General features: G+C 47.8%; 1 protein-coding gene across 2 annotated transcripts; it reads right to left on the reverse strand.

The window, feature by feature from the left end:
- Positions 1-1,334: 1,334 nt before the first annotated feature.
- Positions 1,335-19,576, reverse strand: NUP50 (nucleoporin 50). 2 transcript variants are annotated; one of them, XM_081058184.1, is made up of 8 exons: positions 19,198-19,576; positions 16,198-16,276; positions 14,238-14,321; positions 11,045-11,228; positions 9,365-10,024; positions 6,925-7,006; positions 5,659-5,777; positions 1,335-4,681 (listed from the first exon to the last, which is right to left on the reverse strand). In XM_081058184.1, the coding sequence occupies exons 2-8, from the start codon at positions 16,264-16,266 to the stop codon at positions 4,479-4,481; spliced, it is 1,401 nt and encodes a 466-aa protein (XP_080914310.1). In that variant the 5' UTR covers positions 16,267-16,276; positions 19,198-19,576; the 3' UTR covers positions 1,335-4,478. The 2 variants fall into 2 exon arrangements, with proteins under 2 accessions (XP_080914310.1, XP_080914311.1); XM_081058185.1 differs by lacking the exon at positions 14,238-14,321 and having other exon boundaries at positions 19,198-19,530.
- Between the last annotated feature and the right edge of the window lie 3,762 nt (positions 19,577-23,338).

The raw sequence follows: 23,338 nt of genomic DNA on the forward strand, positions 1-23,338 counted from the left end.
CAACATGCAGGGCCCACCCCGCGGTCGGTGGTGACTCAGCAGGTCTGCAGGGGCCTTGGGGGTGGGGCATGCGCCTTTCTGACAAGTCTCTTGGTGCTGTTGCGGCCGTGTCCCCAGGCCCGCACCTGAGAGCCGGTTCTAGGTGGGCTGCTCAGTTGAGAACCTCAAATAGGACTGATGCATTCGGGGTACAATCTTCCTCTTTAGCTAGTGCCCTCTGTGGGGACAAAGCCCCAAAAAACAATTTCCAGGCTCTCGGCCTCACATAGAAAGATGCTGGCTCGGGTAGTAAATGGCCATCAACTGTGATCAGATGGCCGTCAGCTGTAACCCGTAAGCCATTGGCCACTAATATAACGGCTGTGGCTATGCTAGCAGAAAATGGGGGTTAGCAAGAAGGTGGTGGCTGGCAAGCGCGGACTGCTGTTAGGCAGATTATGTAGATCCTGCTTCCTGTGTCTCCAGCCCAGCCGCCAGCGAGAATGTATTGGTCTGACTTCCTTATCTATGGCTGCGTGGGTGTTCCTTTTTGGCCTTACCGTGTCCTGCGTTCTTATGTGGGGAGCGGGAGCAGAGACCCCGCCGGACGCCCTGCACGACAAATGGCGTGGCGAGCAGAGTATCCTGCGCGACACCTCTTAGTGTCACTGAGTTGCCAGTAGATGAGATCAGTTCAGGAAAAATACTGATGGGTAAGTTAGTCTTTGCAATGTTTTCTTTACCAGGAGATGATACCTCATAAATCAGTGACGTGCTGAGTAACTCGGGAAACTTAAAAATGTGGACCTGACTCCATGTACTGTAATTATTTTACAATTCAATCTATTAATGCCTTAACAGTGATGTTTCTAAATAACCGAAAATTTAGTTACATAAACTCAGTGTATTTTTTCCTTGATTATTTTGATCCTTAGTTTTAAAATGTCCTTACGAGGACTCTTTGAGATCCCGAGTTCACTTATCCATAAGAAACTTAAGCTGCCTAATCTCACTTTGGAAAACCCACTGCGGCGCCCATGGGGCTGGGGGGGATCTGCTGGGAGGACGAAACCAGACGACCCACGGGAGGTGCCTAGCACGCTTCGCACAGCAGCCAGGGAGGGACCCAGTACTCCCACTCGTAAATCCACGAATCCAACAGAAACTCCTGAACAACCGCTTTGGAGGTGGCCTCACCCTGTGCTCAGGGGTCTGATGGTGAACGGGTCTCCCCTCACCTCCAGGCAGGGGCGGGTTCTGGGCACGGCTGCGGCGGGTGGGATTCTTCTCCCTCTGGGCTGCTTGACTTGTTAACGCCAGGTACATCACAGAGGAACAAGAAGGCGTCAGACACTGACTTTGTTTACTTTCCATTTATTCACATTTCGTGGATTGTTACATTTCCTCAATGGGATCATTCAGAAACGAATACAAACTGAGATTACATTGTCTGACAATTCAAGTATTTAAGTTTTAAAAGCAATTTCCTATTTAAAATAGAAAGCAAACAATGTATCCACTTGATTGCTAAGAAGTTTTACATCTCCACTGCATCCAAAGGAGTCCTCAGTCTTTCCCATGACCGCCACTGGCCAAGTTCACACAAGCGAGTGCTGGACAGACGGCCAGTTTCAGGGCACCCGTCACCTACCGCCTCTCCTGCGGTCTCACTTCCGGAATGAGGATGGGTACTTGGGGTTAGCTGACAAAGCCTCCACGTGCAGTGTGCTTACTACGTACATGGGACTGTTCTGAACGGGAGCGACTGACAGATGCTCAAAAATAAAACAACGCATTTACCTTTCAAACTAAACCAAGATGGCGTTCTCACTGAAAGCTTTTCTGCACTCCAGTATTAGGTAGGTATTTTTGGCATGCGGCATATCAAAAATATGAGTTAGAATTAAAATGGTCAAACAATTTAAAGAAAATCAGTCCATAAGCAGCCTTGGCCTTCCATGGGAAACACAAACTAAACTTCTTTAAAAACTGGACACATTTCCAGTCTGTAATTCTAATAATGAAGATGGCGCAACAGGCTTTTTTTTTGCCCACTGGGAATGCTCAAAAGGATGGCATGACCCGCCGGTTTGAAAAAAGGCCACTGGGACACTCAGTGTTTGTCCAGATGCGCACTACCTGATAGAGAATGGAAGCTGAACACACCCACGACGGGCCACGTGGGATACACTTTACAGATTCATAAACCAAAAATGAAAATTTCAGTCCACATGACACATTTTAAAGCCTAATTTCTACTAATTTGATAAAAATAAATCAAACTAAACCCATGGGGTAGGGTTTAGCTATTGATACAGTGGGGAAGAGAAGGTAAGCCCTCCAGGAGCCGAGGGGCCCCTGCCCCCAAGTAACATACAAGGATTGAGTTTACAGTAAAACCCACGTAGACTTCGGCTCTTTTATACTAATACATAATTGGAGACATCAAGTTCCTAGAAGAATGATTTTACGAAAATAATCACATTCTGAGTTATGGTATATACACATCACATTTTTCCCTGTAATTTTCACTTTAACGTGACAGTTTTAGCAGCAAGGATTTGCTGGGAATGTTAGGAAAACAGAAAGCCACACATACCCACTGATTTAAAAAGATGTAAACTATTTTTACAGGGGTGTTAAAGGTAATTCAATCATGATCTTTGCGTGCCACTTTCCCTGAATGTCCCACTGCACATGCAAAAGCCAATGAAAAATGAAGAAGCCACTGACAGTGTCCCGAGATGCCGGTGAGATTTCTATTCCGCTGGGACCATGGGAGCGCGTGGCTAGGCTGTCACATTGCAATTTGTTCCCCTGTATTGCCTCATCCTTCTCACAGCTGGACAAACCTAACGTGGACAGGGCAGGGCTGTATTATCGTAACCGAATCGATCACTTGCTTATTATAAACCATCTGTAACAGACGTTCACGAATAATCTCAATTTTAAAAAAATGCAAAAGTAACTGCCACCTCTCCCTGTCTCACGACAAGCTGAATTTGACCAAGTCCCGTAATAGTGCAAGCACACCTCTCTTTGTTTATCTGAAGTCACACACTAGGCCAAATTCTTCCACTGGTATCAAAACAGAGCAATACAAGAGTCTCATGATAAACACTGGCCTCAAGTAATTAAGTTAACATACTTGTTCATAAAAGTCTCCCCACCTGCTTTACATCTAAAAATTGTTTGTTTAAATAGCAACTACACTATCTACAATTATTTTGAAGCCTCTCCTCTAAGTCAGAAGACAGAAGATGCAAGTGAGAGCCCCCAGGCACCGACCCGGAACCTTTAAACAAGGTCATCTGGTACCAGCCCGGTGATTCGTGCAGGATGAAAAACGGACGTTTAAACATGGAAATCTCCATGTGTGCACGTGCCCAGTCTTCGAATGCTGGTCTTAGCTACCAGCTGTGGAGAAGAGACACGGGTAGTCCTGTGCAAGCCATGGCTCCCTTCCAAATGGACATACTGAACAATCTCTTAAAAAAAAGCAAATGGAAATTGCAGATCACAACAGAATTTCCTGCTGCCTACTTTGAGGACAACACGTGCAACACCTTTTCTCCTCCCCTACCTGAGCGGGCGCATGTTTCCTGGCTCACGCGCATGGTTCACAAGTGAGAAACGCCAGTTACCTGCTTACGCAGTAAGTAGGTTTTAGATCCGCAGGGCTCACCACCGCGCACACAAAGCACATTCGCTCCTTCTGTGCTGGTTTAACTCTGACTTAACTTTCTGGTTCATGGGGTTTACTGTCCACAGTTTACAAACTAAGCTACCGCATTTGTGCTTTTAAACCTCATTTCTGGCAATTCCCCCCGTCCCACGTCACGAGGGGGACACAGAAGTGACAGCACCTCATGAATAAAACTACGAAACCAAAGAACCAGCTACTTGTTTCCTTTTAAAATGAAAAGCAGTCCCCGAATTCCAGTACAGCAGCTACCGGGCACCAGGCCCCCGTCCACGTAAGGTGAGGGCTCGAGCGCCGAAGGTGCAGTCTGTACTCACAGCGCAGCTGTAGGTGACACCAGATACAAGCGAGCAAGGAAGCATCTGGCACGGCGGCGGCGGCGTGGCGCACTCGGAAAGAGCGGTCCTCAGGTCACCGGACAGACACCACTGGCACGTTTCCGGGGGCCGGCTGGCGCCGGCGGGGCCTTGCCAAACCCCACAGTGGGAGGAGCCTTTGGGAAATCTAATCGATACCCTGATTTCAGTCCATTAAGAAATCACTTGTGGTCAGTTTAATAAACGGACATTAAAAATCTTTCTAAAAATTTCTTTCAAATGTATTTTACACATTAGACAGTTCTCAGAAGGGGGAGAAGAGGGTTTCTTGACACTTAACATGAAAGGTTTTATTGGCCACATTCATCTTGCTTGCAAAAGTTTTAAGTCCCCAAAAGTTCTTAGAACGTCCAAGTTAGAAGAGAACTAAGTTTAAGGTAGGGAAGCAGCACGTGGCGGCGATGCGTGTCGAGGCGAGTTCAGGCGTCCTTCTTCTCCAGCAACATTCTGTGCAGCTCGTCCGCGTCCTCGCTTGTTTTCACCCGAATGAGCATGGTGACCGGGACGGTGGCGTTCTTCTCATCCACAGGCGGGTTTGGAACGCACACAACGAGCACGTTGTTTTTCCCTGTGCGGCTGCACGGCATGTTGGGTGTGATCAGAACATTCAGCAGTATGTTGCCTGCATTTAAACAAAAAATACACCCGAGTCACCCAAACTACAGCTTCCTGACAGTACAGCTGTCAAGTGCCAACTCAATACCGAAGCAACGGACACTCATGGAGCAAAACCGGGAGGCACAGCCATGTCACAAAAACGGGCAATGGCTCGCCGACACAGATGCCAGCACGATGTCCCTGAGAGGACCGCGAGGCCTCTGGGAGGACTGGGACTCAACCGTGCCGCGGGGGAATGGCCTGCACCCTCCCTGCCGCCGCCCCACCATCCCCGGTGGTAGCGGCCTCCTTCACGATGGTCACCCCTGCTGACCACTGTCCTTTCCTGTACTAAAGGAAGAGCACGATGACACGAGCTGGAGTCTTCACTAAGTCACTCCAACAAAGGAAGCGCGGTCAGCAAAGACACACCTGTCCCCGAGGCCGGCATGGCTCCCTGGGTCACAGTGGTGTTACTGAGAGAGGACCATAAATTAGTCAAGAGGAAGAAGCCTCACAGAAGTTTCCTTCTGCAACCCAGCCTGGTGTGGCGACCACCACTTCCTCTCCGACCTGCCCACCCGCCTCAGGAACGCCCTCCTCCTGTCAGTGGACTCTTTTAAGGGTAAAGCTGAGGGGGTGCTGAGGGGTGAGGAGGTAGGTGTTAATGATTATTTGCTATACAAAAACGATTCCTTTAAATGGTTACTTCCTTGTGCATTTATTATTAAACCATCCGATTTAACTACAACTTCTCAGTCACATTTCTAACACAAAGGAACATGAACACTATTCTGGTTACTCTACGTTTGCTTACACGCTATCACCCAGTACTCAACTAAATCTATAAATAATCGGCAAGTATAGGATGAATTTGACCTCAACAACCTCTCCTGTTCCAAACACCACATCAATGTACTTGGAAATCTCAAAGGCTGAAGTGAGCAAGGTGAGGGCTGGTACGCCTTGTAGGTCACGTGATTCCGATGATCTTGTACCCACCTAAACTGGTGTCTGCCCGCACTAAGAGCTGTGTCTTCTGATTCGCTGTGGGTTTTAAATGCAGAGTGCCTACGCCCTTCTCTTTAAATTCGTTGTCTTTCTTGTAAAACAGTTTACACCTATGGAGAAAAATAATAAGTACAGCCGGACACTTGATGACAAATCAAATCACAGTCTCCCAACAACCACTGTTCATATTTGTGTGGAAAAGTCTGTATGAAATGAGAGCAGAGCAAGCTTTCGGATAAATCTTTTATTGACCCAGATTGGGTCTGGGCACAAACCAGAATAAGAAAGTCTGGTTAGATATTCTAGAACCTCTACCCCCACATTGTTTCAAATTATTGGATATGGGCCCAACCTAACTTAAAACCACACCAGGTGCCTTTCCCAGCCTGTGTCACACATCTCCTTAGATTTTTAATAAACAAATCAAAACCACTGCCTGCTCCTTTGATTTATTTTGATTAGAAAAAAAAAATTAAGTCAGGGCCATTCCTTTATGTCGCCTGTATAATTCAATTTTAATAACAGGCAAAGGAACTGCTGGCCTCTTTTAAAAGTTCTCAACAGTAACTAATATTTGGAACTGCCATAGGGTATGAGGATCTGTTATGAAAACTGTTGACTCATTAGTCTGAAATTTTTCTATTAGGAAAACACATTTAGGGAAGCTTCTAAAATGACAAAAGTGTTTTTCAGCAAATAACTGTTAGGAAGTACCAATTTCATTGCATTGAAATGATTAATTCAAAATTTCTCTTGTGCTTTCTTCTAAAAGCAGCAGTTCTCATTTGAAAACAAAAACAAAAGAGCTCTCATTACCGGGGGGTGAGATAAAGTGTTTACACACCCTTCATGGAAAGGGATGGTGGCCATGCAGTCATGTGGCTGTGAGAAAATCCATTAAGGCCAACCAGGTCTCCAGGAAGACACACCCCGATTCAGAGCAGAGTAAAAACCAAACCTGAAATCAGTGACGAGGTAACTAAGGGGGAGAAGGAAGGCGACAAAGGGAGGGAAGCGATGAGATGGAGCAGGAAGATCAAAGAAAAGTCCCTCTCTAAAGCACTTTCTAGAATTGTTTTTTGTTTAATGAACAGGCCAAGAATTCTTCCTCGTCGCAGGTCACAGAACAGGCAGAGCCCAACCCCAGGACGGGTGCTCAGTCAATTCTGCGGGACGATGTCACGCCCCCCCTCCCCCCCAGCCAGAGGCCTCCTTCCCAAACAACTTCCCCAAGCGCCTTCCCGGCCACTCACTCACTTTTTGGAGTAGAAAGCGTCTTCTTCTTTGACCTCAGTAACCACCACTTTGGGCGGCTCCTCACTGTCGTCTTCATCTCCACCTTTTATAAAAGCAACACTCAGTAAGATGCCGACCAGGAGCTTGAAAATGTGATACAAGTTTGTTATGTGTCCCCCACCTCAACCTAAGCACTCCACGTACGCAGATTTAGAAACGAAAAGCACACACTGAAGTGAGTGTGTGTGGTGTATGAGTGTGTGTGTGTGTGTGTGTGTGTGTGTGGTGGGGGGTGTGCGCCCACTGAACTTTAGTTCCTTTGTGAAAAATAAGAACAATTTTTAATGGGAACATACTTCTCTTCTAAAACAGATGTGAATTTGTAGAAAGCCTTAGAAAGAAAAATGTCCTTGGCTTAAGATTCAGCGTACGAGCTAACTTTCACAGGAAGAAAATCAGTCAGCATGCAACAGAGTGAAATGCTCTGACTCCATCCTGGTCCAGCCTGCTCTGTTCCCGGGGCCTTCAGGCTAGTAGCTGTGCTTGGTGTTGTGTAGACACACTTATGACAGGAATTCTGCTTGGGGCTTACGTTTTACAGAAACAGCCCCTTACCACAAAGCGCCTCTCCCAGGAGATAAGGGAAGGATGTATTGTTTCCCAAAGATTAGTGAGAACCTCATGGCCAGACTCACATCAACTCAGGTCACCGGACTAAGAGCATCTCCCGAGCCCCTGCCGCGCCCACGTGCCTGCAGGCATCAGTCACCTCTTGCCCTCCCACCCCCCCCACCCCACGTAAAAGAAGCCTGGACTCTACTTTCTTAAGCTGGACCTGAGGATTAGGTCTCCCATCTTGGTTGATGCCTTCTCGATCAATCCCCCTTTTCCTACTCTACAGTCTGACGTTGTGAGGTTTGGCCACGGGGACTTCGGCCCCGTGACACTCGTGTGTACTCAGACTACCACTGGAAGATGAAAATCTCAGCGGGGCTTCAGCGCCTTCATCCCCAAATGACCATTCCTGCACCACACCAAGGACACTCACTATCAATCCGATGGGGAAAGAAGCAGAATGTGTTACCGGGCACGTGGTAGTGACATCACTCCACAGCCAAGCAGGACTCCTTTAAGCTGTCTGAACACCACCCTCCCAGCTCTGGGGCCGGCTCCCCTACCCCAGGGTGGAGCTAAGACACTGCAGGAGACGCAAGTACCCATCCTCTTAAAGAGAACGGAGGCGCATAAAACTCCCTAAATTAAAAAGCAACTCTACGGAAAACAATTCTGGTGCCCAAACAATTCAAGTCACAGGCTTTCCATCTGAAGAAGGTACTCTGGTTTTCAAACTGGTGTGCCGCAGAATTTCAGGAGTGTTTTGCGTATTTTTTTAATAAAGATCTTGGGACTCCTGAGTTAGGCTCTCCAGGGTGAGCCCGGGCATTTAAGACTGATTTTAACAAGCTCTCCCATCTTTCTTTCTGATGCACATGATGTGACAAGCACAAGGGGAGTAGTAGGTGCTTTATTGAGGGACATAGGCAGACAATTCCAATGGCACAGATGCAGCCTCCTTGTTCCCGTGGCGACTTCCCCAGGACTAGACAGAGTCTGTTTGTCCCGCAAGAAGAGGGAGACCTTCATCCATGCTTTGCCCTGGAGGGCCCTTGCCTGAGGATCTAGTGGAAGGTAGGGCAAGATGGGATAGCAATGGAAGTTTGGCTCCAGGTAGCAAAACGCATGCAGTGGCAACCTGGCAACTGCTGTTTTCTTTCTCAAGGATCGACATGTTAAGACCGCCTGAGTCTGACAAGTATCTTCGCAGACATCATTTGTTCATAACCACGTGATGAAGAGGGGTTATGACGTAACAACGAGGGAGTGGAGGGGCTGGGACTAAGGCCCAGGCGCTCTGCCGGCCTTAGGGCACTGACACTGCACAGCGGAAATTTCTGGAAAGGGGGCAGCCATCCAGGCATGTTTTGCGTAGACACTGCTTGTTCCTCATAGCTGTGAAAAGTCTACCTTTTTTTATTTATGGTACTGCTTTGCCATGTGACTTTATTTATAACCAAAATCTCTTAAATATAGATAATTCAGTGGATATTCATGATAACCTTTTTCAATAAAACAATTGTGCAAACTATGTTAATTCACTTAATTTTTTTATATGCAAGGCCATGTGTTTCACAGTCACTGTGCCAGATGGTTTCATATTCTTAAGTTTTATTTCTATACTCTCAATCCTTATAATAACCCGACAAAATAGGCCTTACTCCATTTTACGAATAAGGAAAGTGAGACTCCAAGACTCATCACCTTTGTCCAGGATCACACGTCTCGGCCACGATGGCATCCCGAGGCCTCCAGACCCGCCTGAAGCACAAGCCTATGCTTTTCCCACCAAACACAAAGCTCACACAAACCTGAAACAGACCGCGAGGATAACCTGTATATTTACCTTTGCAGTCATTACTGCCGCCACCTGCTTGGCTCTCCAATGTTTTAGTGGAAAATGGTGAAGAAACCGGTTTACTCTGAGGACCATCTTTGCCAAATAAACCGGAGTTGCCCGAAGGAAATGAAAACCCAGTCACGGGGCCCGAGTTCAAGGCGGCCAAAACAGAACTATCAATTTTCTTGCCGAAATTGAACGAGGCACTTGCTGCTCCTGGCGAGGGGTCCACTTTCTTGTCAGGTCCAGCCTCCATCTTTTCAGACGTCCCCTCAGGTTTGTTCCCATGAAACAAAAATGTTGACTCTTGCTGTAACTTGACTGAACCGAACAGGGAGGGAGGCTGAGCTGCAGCTGGCGCTTTGCTGGACTCGCTCTCAGGGCCGCTGGCACCAGCGCCGCCTTCCTCCTCAATACCTGCCAAGTACTTCTCATAGTCTTTGAAGACAGGTGTCAGGTCGCAGAGCGGGTTGGCATTCACGTGCTTCACTATCCAATCCCGGACAGAGCAGTTCAAGGCCGCCAGCTGCTTGTGGTAGGCGGTCCTGGGGGGCGGTGCCCTGGAGGTCAGGCCAGAGGACGAGGGCGGCTGGCTGTCCCCATTAGTTTGGGGATTTGCACTCTTTTTATCGACCAAGGAAGTAGGGCCATTGGCAGCAATGGATGCTACAGGAAATTCAAGTTTTAAGATCTATTTAGAAGTGGATTTTGCTAACCCGTCTGGATTTTTATACCACTCTTCGTATTTTCTGCTCTTATTGTATCCCATTGTTGTGACAGTTCAAGAAGTGCATGCATATCTAATATTTAGGAACTGGTTATCACAAAAATCCAATCAAACTTTATACAAGAACCGTATCTAGTCCATGCTTGCACTAAGAATTTTAAAGTAACCTTTTCCTTCAAAAGGATGCCCATTTTACCCAGAACTGTCAAAATATTGTTAGTATAAAACTTAATCTCCGAAGTTGTGGGAATGAATATGTATTAATGCAGTTAAAATGTTAACAGAAAGTGCTTATTTTAATCACACTAAACGTTCTGCCCCATTAAAATTAAACCGTGTACACTTTTAGAATAACGAGCTAAGTACAATTGGACTGGTCAGGATCACTTCCAAGAACCCAAGATGTTAACCTATGACCCCATTCTCTGTTGCCAGTCCCAACAGTTCTTGACTAATTCCCTCAGAACAAGATCAGGTAATCAACACATCCCGGGCAAAATAAGTCTAGAGGGGTGGACCCCCCGGTTTCCGGAAGGTGTGTGTCACCCAGGAAGTCCCTGGTACACACATTAAGGAAGGAGGATGGGAAAGCACGCCTTTCCAGAGGGCCCCGTTAAAAGCTTCCCCTCCTCCTTTGACCCGCAGGCCCAGTCTCAGGGTCATTCTCATTTCCTTGTTGAAGATTTGGAGGTTTTAGAGGTGAAGGAACTCTACCAAGGTCACAGAGCTGGAAAAGGGCAAAGCTGCGAACAGAACCTGGGTCTATTTTGGCTCAGAAGCTTATGCTTTCCTCACTGTAAACAGCCAACATCTCCCTAATTGCCATCGCTTTCATTATTACTGTTTTTGCTCCTATAGTCCCAGGCCCCAGGGTAAGCACAAGAGAAACATCTTTGCAAAGTTATTTTTCATAGATCATCTTTACACAGACATGACTGGAGGAAGGGGACCCTACTTACCAAAGGTGGCCTTGGTCTCGGTTGTGATCCCTGCACTGGAAAAGGCAGGGGCACTAGTGATGCTGTTTCCATTTGGCAGTCCTTCCAAAGGCCTCACTCCAGCACCAGCACCAAATCCAGAAAACCCTCCAGAAGGTGCCACCAAACCTTTAAAGCCCTTAAAAGCCCCTCCAGTATTGTCAGACTGAAACATAAAGGAAGAGCACACATTAGGTAACTGCCTTACATCACCAGGTAAGCCAGTGAGTGACTATTTATTATCTTGGCCAACTAGCACGGAGACTCCTTATGCCATCAGCATTAATGGAAAACTGCCAGCACAAGCAGAAATGGGAAACAAGGCAGGTTTTATTCATGACAGCTTTGCAAACCATAGCTGCCTTCCTGAAACAGCCGAGAAGGATGGTCCCAACTTACAGTGAAGTATATTTTAAAAAATACATTGAATAAATATTTTTAAAAAGACAGAAAAGGGAAAAAAGACTAATGCAATAAATTCACGTACCCACTACCCCACCTCAGGATAATAACTAAAAACATTCTCAACACAACTAAACCTCAAATAATATATTTTTCAGGTACTACTCAAAGACAATTTGCCTAACGAGGTCGTAGAAACATCAAGTTAGTTTAAATGAAAGTATTTTACCGAGTTACCTATAATTTTTTAAGAAATTCTGTAGCTTTCAACCTGCTTTCAGCCTATAGAACTTTGGAAGCTGACTTGAGTCTCAAATGGAGATTTTCCATTAGTTGAGAAACCCAGAGGCAACATTTTATTCTCTTTTCTCGCTGCTTTCTTTAGCAAGGTCTCTCTAGCAGACCGTTCCCTGCAGTTCCTAGCTTTCTCATCTCTAACCCAAGATGCTTTGGAAATATTTGCCGTTCCTTAGGAAATTCTAAAGCTGTCCTCTGTCCCTGGGAATTTGTGGAGTGTACAGTGCTTTGCTCAAGTCACGACAATTTCTCTAAGATCTTTTTTTCGTTCAAAGTAGTGATTCCACCACAGGTGTATCTGCTTCTCAGACCAAAGATCCGAGGCAAGCTCTAAGAAATATTCTCGAAAATACATCACAGAGAACAATCTTCAGAACAGCCAAGAGAGTGCACAAGTCCCCACATAAATGAGTGAGAATCATGATCTCACACAAAAACTACTTAAGCTGGAAGTGCTTCATTCTCTAAATGGGCCAGTTTGCCTATTACTACACAGTTTTCAAGAAACACAAAAGTTTCAATCACGTCTACAGAATTTCAGATGGTTACTGACCATAGATAAACTTACAGCAACAAAATTAGGCAAATGCAAAATCTTAACTTGCATGAGTTTTAACACATGTAATAAATATAGCTTAGGTTCTGATGCTCTAAGTTTGATTTCTGAAGATTCAAAATCCAAAACACACCAAACTGATAGTTTTTATGTATAATATGATTCATGGAAAAAAGGCAAAGCTGAATGTGGCTCTTCAGAGCCTTTTATTTTGCACGAGATTTAAAAGCCACATGGTACTTATTGCTATTTTGGAAATTACTGAGAGTAAATCAGCTCTAGAACCATCATCATGACAAAAATTCAGAAGCACTGGTTTTAAAACTTAAAAAAAAAAAAAGGAATGAGACATTCAGAAAAATAAGTTTCACGTTGAATGAGAAGCTATCCATTTGGGCTCCACAGAAACTGAAACGTCCCCACGTCCTCCAATGTCCCTCATTTATTTTATTTTTCTCCATGGCACTTACGAGGAAAGTAAATACTACATGTGTGGCTCTTCCATCACTAGGATGGAAGTTCCATGAGGCAGGGATAGTCTGGTCTTTTTTACCCACAGTGAGTCCCCAGTGCGTAGCAGGTATGTTGAATAAATGAACAAACAAATCCACTAAAAACACATCCTGGACACAACAAACTATGGGACAAGCTACATTTCATCATTTAAGAGGATGATACGTTTCTCTAACACACAAGTTCTGATAGAAACCTGATGCTGAAAGTTATAGCTAAAATTACAGATGGGTTTCAAATATCTACGCACATTTCCTTTCCTGTAGTAGCCCAAGGACCCCCCTGCCCCTTCCTCTGGGCCAACTTTGGATTGGGGTCTCCCCTGTCTCTGCTTCTTCACCTCCATTCACCCAACAGCTGCACCACCCCTCCTGAATATGCCTCCCCTGACTTCACATTCTCATCACCAGCTTCCACTCGTGCCTCTGCTCCCCCACCCATGACTCCAACCTCCTGTATGACTGGGCTCCTGTGTAAGAACTCTCAGAGCTGCCCCCGTCTCTCACGCCAACTCCTGTTCTGAGCAGCCCACCTGAATACTTAGCGTTCTTTACAGGACCCCACTCTACACCACAGGCCCTTAGTACCTTTCCTCCCTGATTAAGTGGCTCCCCCCTCCCCCGCTTCCACCTCCCCCACCATCTTCTCCACAAAAGAGCCATCAAACAACGCCTGACTCAACACCTATGTCCAACTAACTACCAGTGTTAAGAATGAAATTAGACCAGAGAAGAACTGGAACAATAAAAAAAAACTGAGCAGAGCCACCACAGCGTGCGGTGGGATTGTTCCCAAGCTGCCACCAGGATAAACCGGCTGGACGAGAGTCCAGGTCACCAGGACAGCACTGGTGCCTGGAAGGTCCTTGAGGGCTGAGGACCGACTGGAGAAGAGTTGTGAAATGTGGGGCGATCGCTGAATTCTGACCACATGACTTCACGAGTTACAACTCACCGCTCATGCTTCCAAACCCAGGAACGAAGCATTTAAATAACGTATTAACTATCGATGTGAGAAATGCTTCTCTTCTAGTTAAAGGCCTTCCCCGACCCACACCCCGATCCCAGCGAGGAGACTAGACTGAGAATTCCTGCCACCTTCCTTTCTTACTCCTATCTGCCACACACTTCTCCTGCCCTTTGTTTGCTATCCTCATCTCTCCTCTTCACGCTGTCACTCCACTCTCTGTCTCTGGCTCATTTTAGCAACTGGGTAAGCTCCCTGGGTAGGACAGACATCTCCCATTTATTGGTTCTTTCTATCTCCCAGGGGCTACACCAAGGATTGTCACAAGCGGAGAAAGCACGTCCATAAGCATTAATCGATCTGACTGCTCCCAGCGGGAGAAACACTCTGCAACTCAGAAATCAAATTAGTTTATACCAGAAGCTGTATGGAAACACTCACTTCAAATCCAACATTTCTACGCTTTGCTTTCTTTATGGCTCTATTCTTCAAGACTTCCTCACTGGCCACTGAGAATGTTCCCACCTGCAGGGGTATACAAATTAAACAGCAGTAAGATAAGGCCAAAAAGGAGATAAAATGCTGAATGCAAAAGCTAGACCAGGCAAACTTATCTAAAAACCTGCTGGTTGTAAAGTACTATTAATACTCGAAATACAATTACAGAGAGGGCACATTAAAATAAAGTTTATGTCCATTACCTATCTTGAGAAATCCAATGCTGCTAAGACGAATCATGAATCTTCTAGAACCCACATACCCAAGATCTGAATCGTAATCCAGAGGGCATGCACGAGTATTTGGACAAGACTAAGACCATCAAAACTTTGGTGCAAAACTACTCAGCACAAAGTCTTCAAATATATTCAGAGATATTAATAAAACAGAATAAAAATTCAGTTTTCTTCAAGAAGCAAAATCTATTCTCCCAAAGCTGGAAGGTGCCTTAAAGATCATGGATACTTGGGCGTGGAGCCAGTTCTGAAACCCAGATGCCCAAATCTAGTATCTTACTACTGTCGTTTTGAAAAATAAAATTTATAAACCACACACACACACACACACACACACACGTGTGCGCACACACACAATTTTGAAGACGAGCCCTGCCCGTTTGCCCATCATCCACAAGACCACTGCGGCACCCAGGATGCTGAGTGGCTACTGGAAAGCTGTTGCCCGTCCTCAGCACCCTAAATTACCATGTCCACCATCAGGAATTTGCTAACGACCTTTGGCTTTCCTCCAACCCTTCTTTTACCCTGTAGGACTGGCAGAAAATATTTTCTGTATAAAATTCTCACCTATAGTTATTTCAGAAAACCTTAACGAGATCTCTACATCTATAGTCACACTTGCCCAAATGAAATGTAATGTCCCTCCATACTCATTTATTAGACTCTCTCCAAATGGGAGTTCTTTCATTCCTGAAATACTTGAAAGTCAAAGCAAATTCTTGTGTGGGAGTCTAAATCTTATGAGGCCAGAATATGTGTTAAGACCCAGAAAATAGTTACCAGACTTGGTTACAAAACACGAAGTCAGTCAGAAATGTTAAAAGCCCTGTCAAAATACTAACATGCTTGTGATTTTGATTTCCCTAAACGTTTTAGTCCATATATGTGTAAAGGAAAAAAATATGTCCTAGGAAACAGCTCAGAAAGCTCAGATAAGCCTGGACACACTTTTGCAGATTCTTTATTTTTTTATTTGACACTATTCTAGTAACTTGAAAGGCTAACTTGGTTATAGATTTCCTTGGTGAACTAGCCTGGGAGTACCCAACTGTGGATGAGGCAACAGAGACGCAACTGTATTCGACTCTTTGTAAGAGAAAAATGGAAAGATTTCCTCAGGGAAGACCATTTTTACTTTGTTACGAAAGAAACTAGGCCAGTCCAAATTCTATTCCTGTTAATGCCATTATTGGGAGGGGGAGGAAGAGGGGAGTCTCAGATCTCTAAGAATATAAAATAAAGCTGGCCTCTGAAGCATTAGAGTAAGGGAGGTGACCTCAATCTTCGGAAATTTAGTCATGGCTATGGCAGCCCGAGATGGCGTACCACTTTTCAAGTCTGAGTGGCCCTGTGCTAACTTCAGGACTGCATCATTCACTCACCCCTCAGTCTTGACTGAAACCATGGATTTAGAATGCTGCAAATATATGAAATTCAGGCGGAAGAACATTCAGGGAATGGGCGCTGGCGGAAAGGCACATCCAAACGTAATGAACACGTTCCTATACTAAGTACAGGTCCTAAGAAACCATAGCATTTCCCATTCAGGATGGTCTGAAATAAAAAGACCTCTGAATTTTACCACGACGTCTTCGTGAGGAACCCCAAAGCGAACTTAAATTTAGAAGCACTAGGAAATCACTCGCAGGGAAACTGCTTTTTACCTCTTCTGCTTCATCTTCTTGATCCCAGTTCCTATCTGTCAATTCCTTCTCGGCAATTCTTTTGGCCATTTTTTCGAACCTAAAAGTAAAAAGGTTAGATGTAAAAAAACATTCCTGATACCAGTGGGAAGGGCTTTAATGAGAACTGTGTACTCGGGCACCCTGTGTTTCGAATCCAACAAAGGAGTACGCGAGGAGGCAGCGAACTGGCACTCTTTCCAAACAACACGAAACCAACTTTATTTGGACAAAATTAATATGACACCTCAATCGATTTGTTTAAAATCTGAAATCTTCAGTACTGCTTACATGATCAAGTGCTTAACTTATTCTATGCAAATGACACAATCTTGCTACAGACAAAACTATCTTAAAGATGATCCAACAAAGAAGTTCATTCTTAGGTAAGAATTTTAATAAGGCATTGGTAACACTTTCATAGCGTGAACACTTCTTTAGGCTATAGATAGTTGATAGAAATACATTTCCCAAGATTGAACAGTTAATTACCCCAAATTGCATATTGCTAAGGTAGGACATCATTTAAAAGTTCAAAATGTAATTAATATTGATATGTTAACATTCCGAGACTTTATAACCCTTCACAAATAACCCATGAGCTCAACTCCTCTAACACCACTGCGTTACAGGGAAGCGGGAGCCGGGGGGAGGGCTGACAGTATTACCTGTGCAGTAACATAGGCACCTATCCAAAGAGGCTGCTTGCATCTGTTCCTTAAAATTTGTAGTTTGCTTTCTTATCCTAACATCATAGCCTTTTGCCATAAAAAACATAAAAACAGTCAATGGCGAGCGTGCACCACTGTGAGTGCTGGGCCGACTTCCTCCCTAACTGACCAGTTACATGGACAAACACCCTCTACGTCCTCTGCCACCCACCCACCTTGCCCAGGAGTTTACCCATTAGCTCAGGGCTCCTGAAACCTGCCTAGACGCCTTTCTGATACTTGCTCGGTCCTCTTTTCCTTCTACACCACAACCCACCAGAGAAGTTTCTGGAACTTCACAGTCATTAAGCTACAAACTTACATGTCACCTACTACTTTTTAGTATCTACAAAATTCAAATGCTGACTTCCAAAGCCCTCCAAAATCTAACCCCGTTAATTACATAGGGGTTTTTCAGCTTTTAATAATATCCTAATAATCTTTGAATCCTCTTTTATAATGTCTCCCCCCAAACATCTGGTCAAGCTTTGCTATTAATCTTTGTAATCCAAACAAAAACAATGTACTTTTAGACATTATTCCTTACTGAACGTTTTACTGTTCAGAGGCCAGGTCTCTCCGGTGCTTTCTTTTGGCCATTCCTGTTCAGTAACTAGCACTTCCACCAGGGGGCAGAAGAGGAGAGAAGTTGAAACAGTCATTTTCGCTATTAAGGTTAACTATTAACTGGTAACTTAATAACTTGTTATTAACTGGCAAAAAGGGGTGGAGCTAAAAGGGCAAAACCTGTCATAAAGTAAAAATTTAACCTCAAGCTCATACCCACAACTGAAGAGATAATTGGCACAGCAAACGCCCTCCATTAATGCAGCTGCTCCCAGACTCGCCCCTATTCATCAGTAACTCACCAGGGCGCAGGGATCTCTTTTGTTCCCTGATGGGCTCCAGATGCCAAACCTGCCCTTCTCCGGGCAAGTTCTCGCTGTTACCCACTCAGTGATCTGGGACACTATATATTTAAGAAAATACCGCTTGGCATCCCAATTTTCCCATTTTATTGCTGGAAAACTTGGGCAAGTTAATTTTTGTGCCTCAGTTTCTTCATCTGTAGAATGGGGAGGTGTGAAAGTTAAATGAGGTAAACAAAAAATTTAGTTTAGAATAGTGCCTGGAACAGAAAAAGGGCTTAATAAATACTAAAGAAACAATTGTTGTTAGAGGCAGAGGCTATAAAATACTATATTTTCTCCAAAACTTAAAAGTTGTAGTGTGGAAAAAGAGAATTTACTTATGAGCCGAGCTTTAAAATATTTTAACGACTCCGTATTTTACTTCTAAATTTTCATTTTATGAAAGAAGAGGGGGAAAAAAAATCGCTGTAAGTACCTGGCACCCAGACCGTCTTACGTGCTAGCTATTATTACAAGGAACTTAGAAAACGTTTGGGCTTGTGGTTTAAAAGGTACCGAGTTATTAAACGATTCCTTGTGACAGCAAATGGAAACTCTTGGTCATTGGAGAAACTTATTATTTGTGCCTGTGATACGGAGGGTTCCAAAAACATGTACACACGTTTTAAGAAAGGAAACTGTATTAAAATCGCACTACTCGATACACGCTGATGACAAAAGGCGAGCACAAGTCAGGGTGACGTCTGCGGTGGCTCCCGTCGTCCGGACACCGGACACCGCCGACGGCGGGGAACCGCTGCCGAGCCGCGGACCCGCGTCCACTTGGACATTTTATGGCCCCCCCGTAGTCTGTGGTCTCTGCCTCCCGGTGCTGCCCGGCCCGGGGCTGAACTGCAGGGGACACTACTGTACCCGAAGGTGAGGCGGCCCGAGACCGACAGGCCGGGGAAGGAGCCGCGTCCTAAAGGAACCGAGTCACGGGGCGGAGGCCAGGCCCGCGGGGCGGGAGGGGGGGCGGGAGGGGAGGGCGGGGGGGCGGCCGGGGGCGGAAGTACCGACGGGAGCCGCGGGGAAGCGGGCCTCAGGCCACGGGTGTCCGCGCCGGCGCCGCCTCCCCCGGGGCCGCGGAGGTCGGCACCGCGCGCGCCCGCGCCAGGCCCGCATCCCCACGGCGCAGGCCGCGCGCGCTTCACAAACAGCGCCGGCCGCGTGGCGCTGCCGTCGCCCCGCCCGCCCCGCGCGCCCCGCCCCAGGCCCGGCCCGCGCCCCGCTCCCCTGCCCACGACCCCCTTCCCGGCCGGCTCCCGCCCGGACCCCGGTTTCCTGCCCCCGGCCCGGGCCCGACCCCGGGCTCCGGCGCTCGGCGCCCGCCCCTCCCACGGTGCCCGTCCGCCTGTCACCTCCCGGGCAGCCGCCGCAGGACTCGCTGGGCTGTGGGCGCGGCGAAGCGTGGGTGCGCGGCGAGGAGCAGGTGCGAGGACGAGGCCGCGGCGCGCGGGTCTGAAGCGGCGGCGGGTCGCCGGCTGAGCGCGCCCGGTCGCTTCCGGAGCGCCGAGGTTCTCGAAGGACTCGGGGATCGGTAAGCCCAGGGTCCCAAACCGCATGTCCCCGGGGGGCCTGGTCCCTCTGTGCTCGGCAGGGAGGAGAAGAACTGTCCGCTCAACCGGAGGCTGCCGGTGGAACAGCACCGGACCCACTCCAGGCCGCCATTTTGTAACTCTAATCTAACCCTGAGACCCGATTCGAAAAAAGGGGAGGAAAGAAACGCCCGCGTCCGCCTACTGCGCAGGCGCGCCGGAGCCTGAGTCACAGCCCCGCCTCCCGCAGGCCCACGCAGCGCATGCGCCTCGCTCCTCGGAAACCGTCGCCGCGAGGAGCGGCCCTGCCTCACGCCTGCGCGCGCCGGCCGCCGTTTACGTGCCTTGGTCACGTGGGGGCTGCCGTTCGCGTTTGAGGCGCTCGCGCGCGGGTCGCCGCTGCGGGGCTGCCGCGCGGGGTGTGCGAGGCGCTCGGGAGGGTGAGGTCAGTGAGCGAGCTTGGTCGAGGCTCGCGGTGTCCCGTGGCGGTGCTGCCGGGCTGAGCAGGGACAGGCCGAGGTCCGGAGAGCGTGGGCCACACGGACGGCGTCGCGCCGGGAGCCCTGCCCGAGGCCCGGGCTTGCGGGGCCGGGAGGGCTGGCCTCGCGGAGGGGGAGGGAGACGGGCCGTCCGCCTTGCGGCCTGCGCTTGTTTTCCGCGGGGACGCCTGGGGGGCGGAACCACTGTCCGGTGGGCGAGGGCGGCGTCGGCAGGCGCGGTGGGAACGTGCGGCGCGTGGCCCGGGAGGTGGAGCCGTGTGGGCGGGAGCGTTGGCCACGAGCCGCCGCGGGGTCGGAGCCGCTGACGGACCGGCGGGAGCGGGCCGCCGGGAGGAGCGCGCCTCGCCCCCGGAGCCCCGCGGCTTCACGCCGGCTGGAGGGCGTCTGTGGACGCGCGGGGAAAGGCGGAGGCAGCCGGCGCTCCGTGCGTGGGGAGCCGGCGCTCCGTGCGTGGGGAGCCGGCGCGTGCGCTTCCGGGCGGTTCCGGGGCGGCCCTGCAGCCCGTCCACGGCCCCGCGTAACCGACGGGCGAGGCCCAATGTGGCCCCGCGCTGCGCGTTGCGGACACGCGGGACGTGTCCCCGCCCGGGCTTGATTCCCCTGAGACAGGAAAGCAAAGCACGGCCGTGAAAAGAAACCCCCGCCGGGGCTCTACCAGGGGCCGTGGGGCCTGCACGCGGGGGATGGATGGGAGGCTGGGGACCGCGCGTGTAACCCGTCGGAGGAGGCTGCCCCGCGCTGTTTGGCAAAAGGAGAGGTCTCGAGTGGCGTGGTCGCCGGTGTGTTTGTTTCATCAGCAAAGAGAGCGTGGAAGGCGGGCCCCCCGGGTGACGGCAGCTGCCCCGCGGGGTCGTGGGGTCGTGGGGTCCTGGCCCAGCGCGTCTCTCCACCCCCTCAACACCAGCTGCCCACGGCCGGGGCCCCCACGACCTGGCGCCGAGCTGCCAGCGGCCCGGGTCCCTTCCCGCTGTGTTGGCGCAGCCTTTCCGCGGGGACCCTGAATCCTCGCCGCTTGGACCTCCAGCCGCCTCCCGCCCCAGCGTCACGGTCCTCGGCGCGGAACGGTACTCAGCTGCCGCGGGAACCTACGCCGCTGCCACGGGAACCTACTCAGCTGCCGCGGAAACCTACGCCAACGCCGCTGCTTCAAGACAAACGTGATCCCTTTGTAGTTGGTTCTGTCTGCGCGAAGCTCCTTCGTCCCAAACTTTCCTTGTCCTCCACTCTCCAGATACCATGTCTACGGGCTGTAACGTTAGTTATTAACTGCCCTGCACCCTCCAGTGTGAAACAAGTCTGGGCTTTCTGTCCAGTCCCAGAAATCCCACCCCTCCCGCTGCTTCCTCCCGCCGTGGATTTCACGTAACCTCCTTTGAGTCTCCTTTTATTCTAATTAACAAAATAAGCTGCAGAACTGCCATTCTCCAATGCAGCGTTTTTCCAATCCGTTGAGATTCTGCTTCCCAGCAGTTGTCCTCAGTTTGGCTCAAATAAACTCACAAAAATTCTCTACAGGTTTGGACGTTTTCGTTGACAATAGGTAGGATGTTTCCATATAAGGGACACAGCCTAGGTAGTGATAGACTTTGTTATTGTCACGTTTCGCACGTAGAAATGTGCTAGTTAAAATCACAACTTTTATTCTTGCAGTAATACAATATCTTGTAAAGCTAAGAAAAATAACACATTTACTTCTTAATTACATACTGTAGTAGGAGGTAATTGATGCCTTTCTGATGCAAATAAAAAAGATTTATGCGCATAATAGCACTTTGGCTGACTTGCACCGGACCTGGTGGATTTCAGTGCTTCCTAAAGTGACAGCTTTAAACCGGCTATAACTCACAAGAATGAAGGCAGTTTGCATGCAGAGCTCTACCTCCATTGAATTTGACTACTGCCGTTTGGTGAGGCCCTTTGTCCCTCATTATATGAAATAGTTACCCAAAGATAATAGCCGTTTTTTTCTGAAATCTGCCTTCAAAACTCCCTTTCAATTTGCTTAACCCCTGAGGATTTTTGTTTGCCAGCCTGGGTCATTTTCTTCATTATGTGCAGTGAATAGATATCCAGACATACCGGTTTACCTACTTTTATCTAGTTCAAGACAAGTTCGTGGCGATGTAGTCTTGCATTCCTTTCTGCCACTGGAGTTGTGTGGCGGAAACCAGTATCATCTTTGCCCCTGCGATCAAGTCATAAATGTCTCAGATAATTCAAGCCTGGTTTACCCTAGTAAAGAAAATTGCAAGATAGAAATTGTTGGATTCTAGCTGAGTTCTGGCTGAAGCTTGAATCTTGAGATTGGAATCATTCTCTACTTGGACTTACCAGAAAACATCCAACAATAGGAAACCTACAGGACCACACTATGCTCCTAATTTAAGGAATGGAAACGGGAAGTGTTCTGTCACCAGCTCAGCGGAAGGGCTGCAGGCCTGGAGTGGCACTGCTGAAGTTCCCAGCTACTAGCGCTTGGCACCTCTTTTGTGTCTGGAGTGACCTCTTTGAATCGGAAATGAAGTTTTCTCTGTATTTTGAGTCATTTGTTAACCAATGTCTGTGCCCTATCCTAGAGTATCTTTTACCTAAAGAAAAGGAAAAAAGGTTAGGACAAATGGGCAGATAGCATGCAGTGCTGAAAAGAATGTCATGTATTACCACTTTTCTCTTCCCAGTCTTCAGTTCTTCATGAATTTGGCTTTGAATACTGATCAAATGGCCTTCCCAGTCAAGAGAAGTTACATACTAAGGCAACGGAATGAAGCATTTGGGATCATTATTACCAGAATTCCATGGATTTCTTCAGTAGTTGTGCCACAGAAATTCGAGAGTTCTTGGAAGATTCGCATTTCCCCAGAGCTGGTCAGAGAGATGGAAGTCCTGCAATGATGCGCGTACCACAGGCGCCCACCGAGAGCCTTGTTTCCTCCCAGGATTCTTCTTGCCTAAGCTCGAACCTAGAATAAAATCTTCCTCCTCTAGTTGTTGGGGAGCCAAAGCTTACCCAAACTGAGTGAGGGAAGGGAGTGGAATAAACTAGGGTAATGCAGTGATTAGGACCATGAGCTTTCGAGTTCATTGCCCTGAGTTTGATTCTTGACTGTGCCCCTTACCAGATGGGCCTTAGACAAGCTGTTCAACTCTTTGAGCTCAGTTTTCTCATCTGTAAGCTGAGGATTAAGTGAGAACCTTGATGTAAAGCACACAGTAAATGCCCATCATGATTAAGACAATCGCTCTGTTTTCAAGTTTCTTGGAGCTCCACCCCCACAACACTACGAAAAGTTTGTAATTATTTTTCCCTAACAGGATTCTTTGAAAGATTTTATTTGTTTTAAAAGCTTCATTTATGAAAGTATAGTTCAGTTTCCCTTCACTAATTAAAACCGTAAGTGACATTCAGAGGTTTTACCTCTATAACAACTCAGATAATTGTATTGAGTTCTTGTAATTCTTGCTGG

Source organism: Rhinolophus hipposideros (genome assembly GCF_964194185.1).
Source record: "Rhinolophus hipposideros genome assembly, chromosome: 9".
In the NCBI taxonomy this organism is placed as follows: domain Eukaryota; kingdom Metazoa; phylum Chordata; class Mammalia; order Chiroptera; family Rhinolophidae; genus Rhinolophus; species Rhinolophus hipposideros.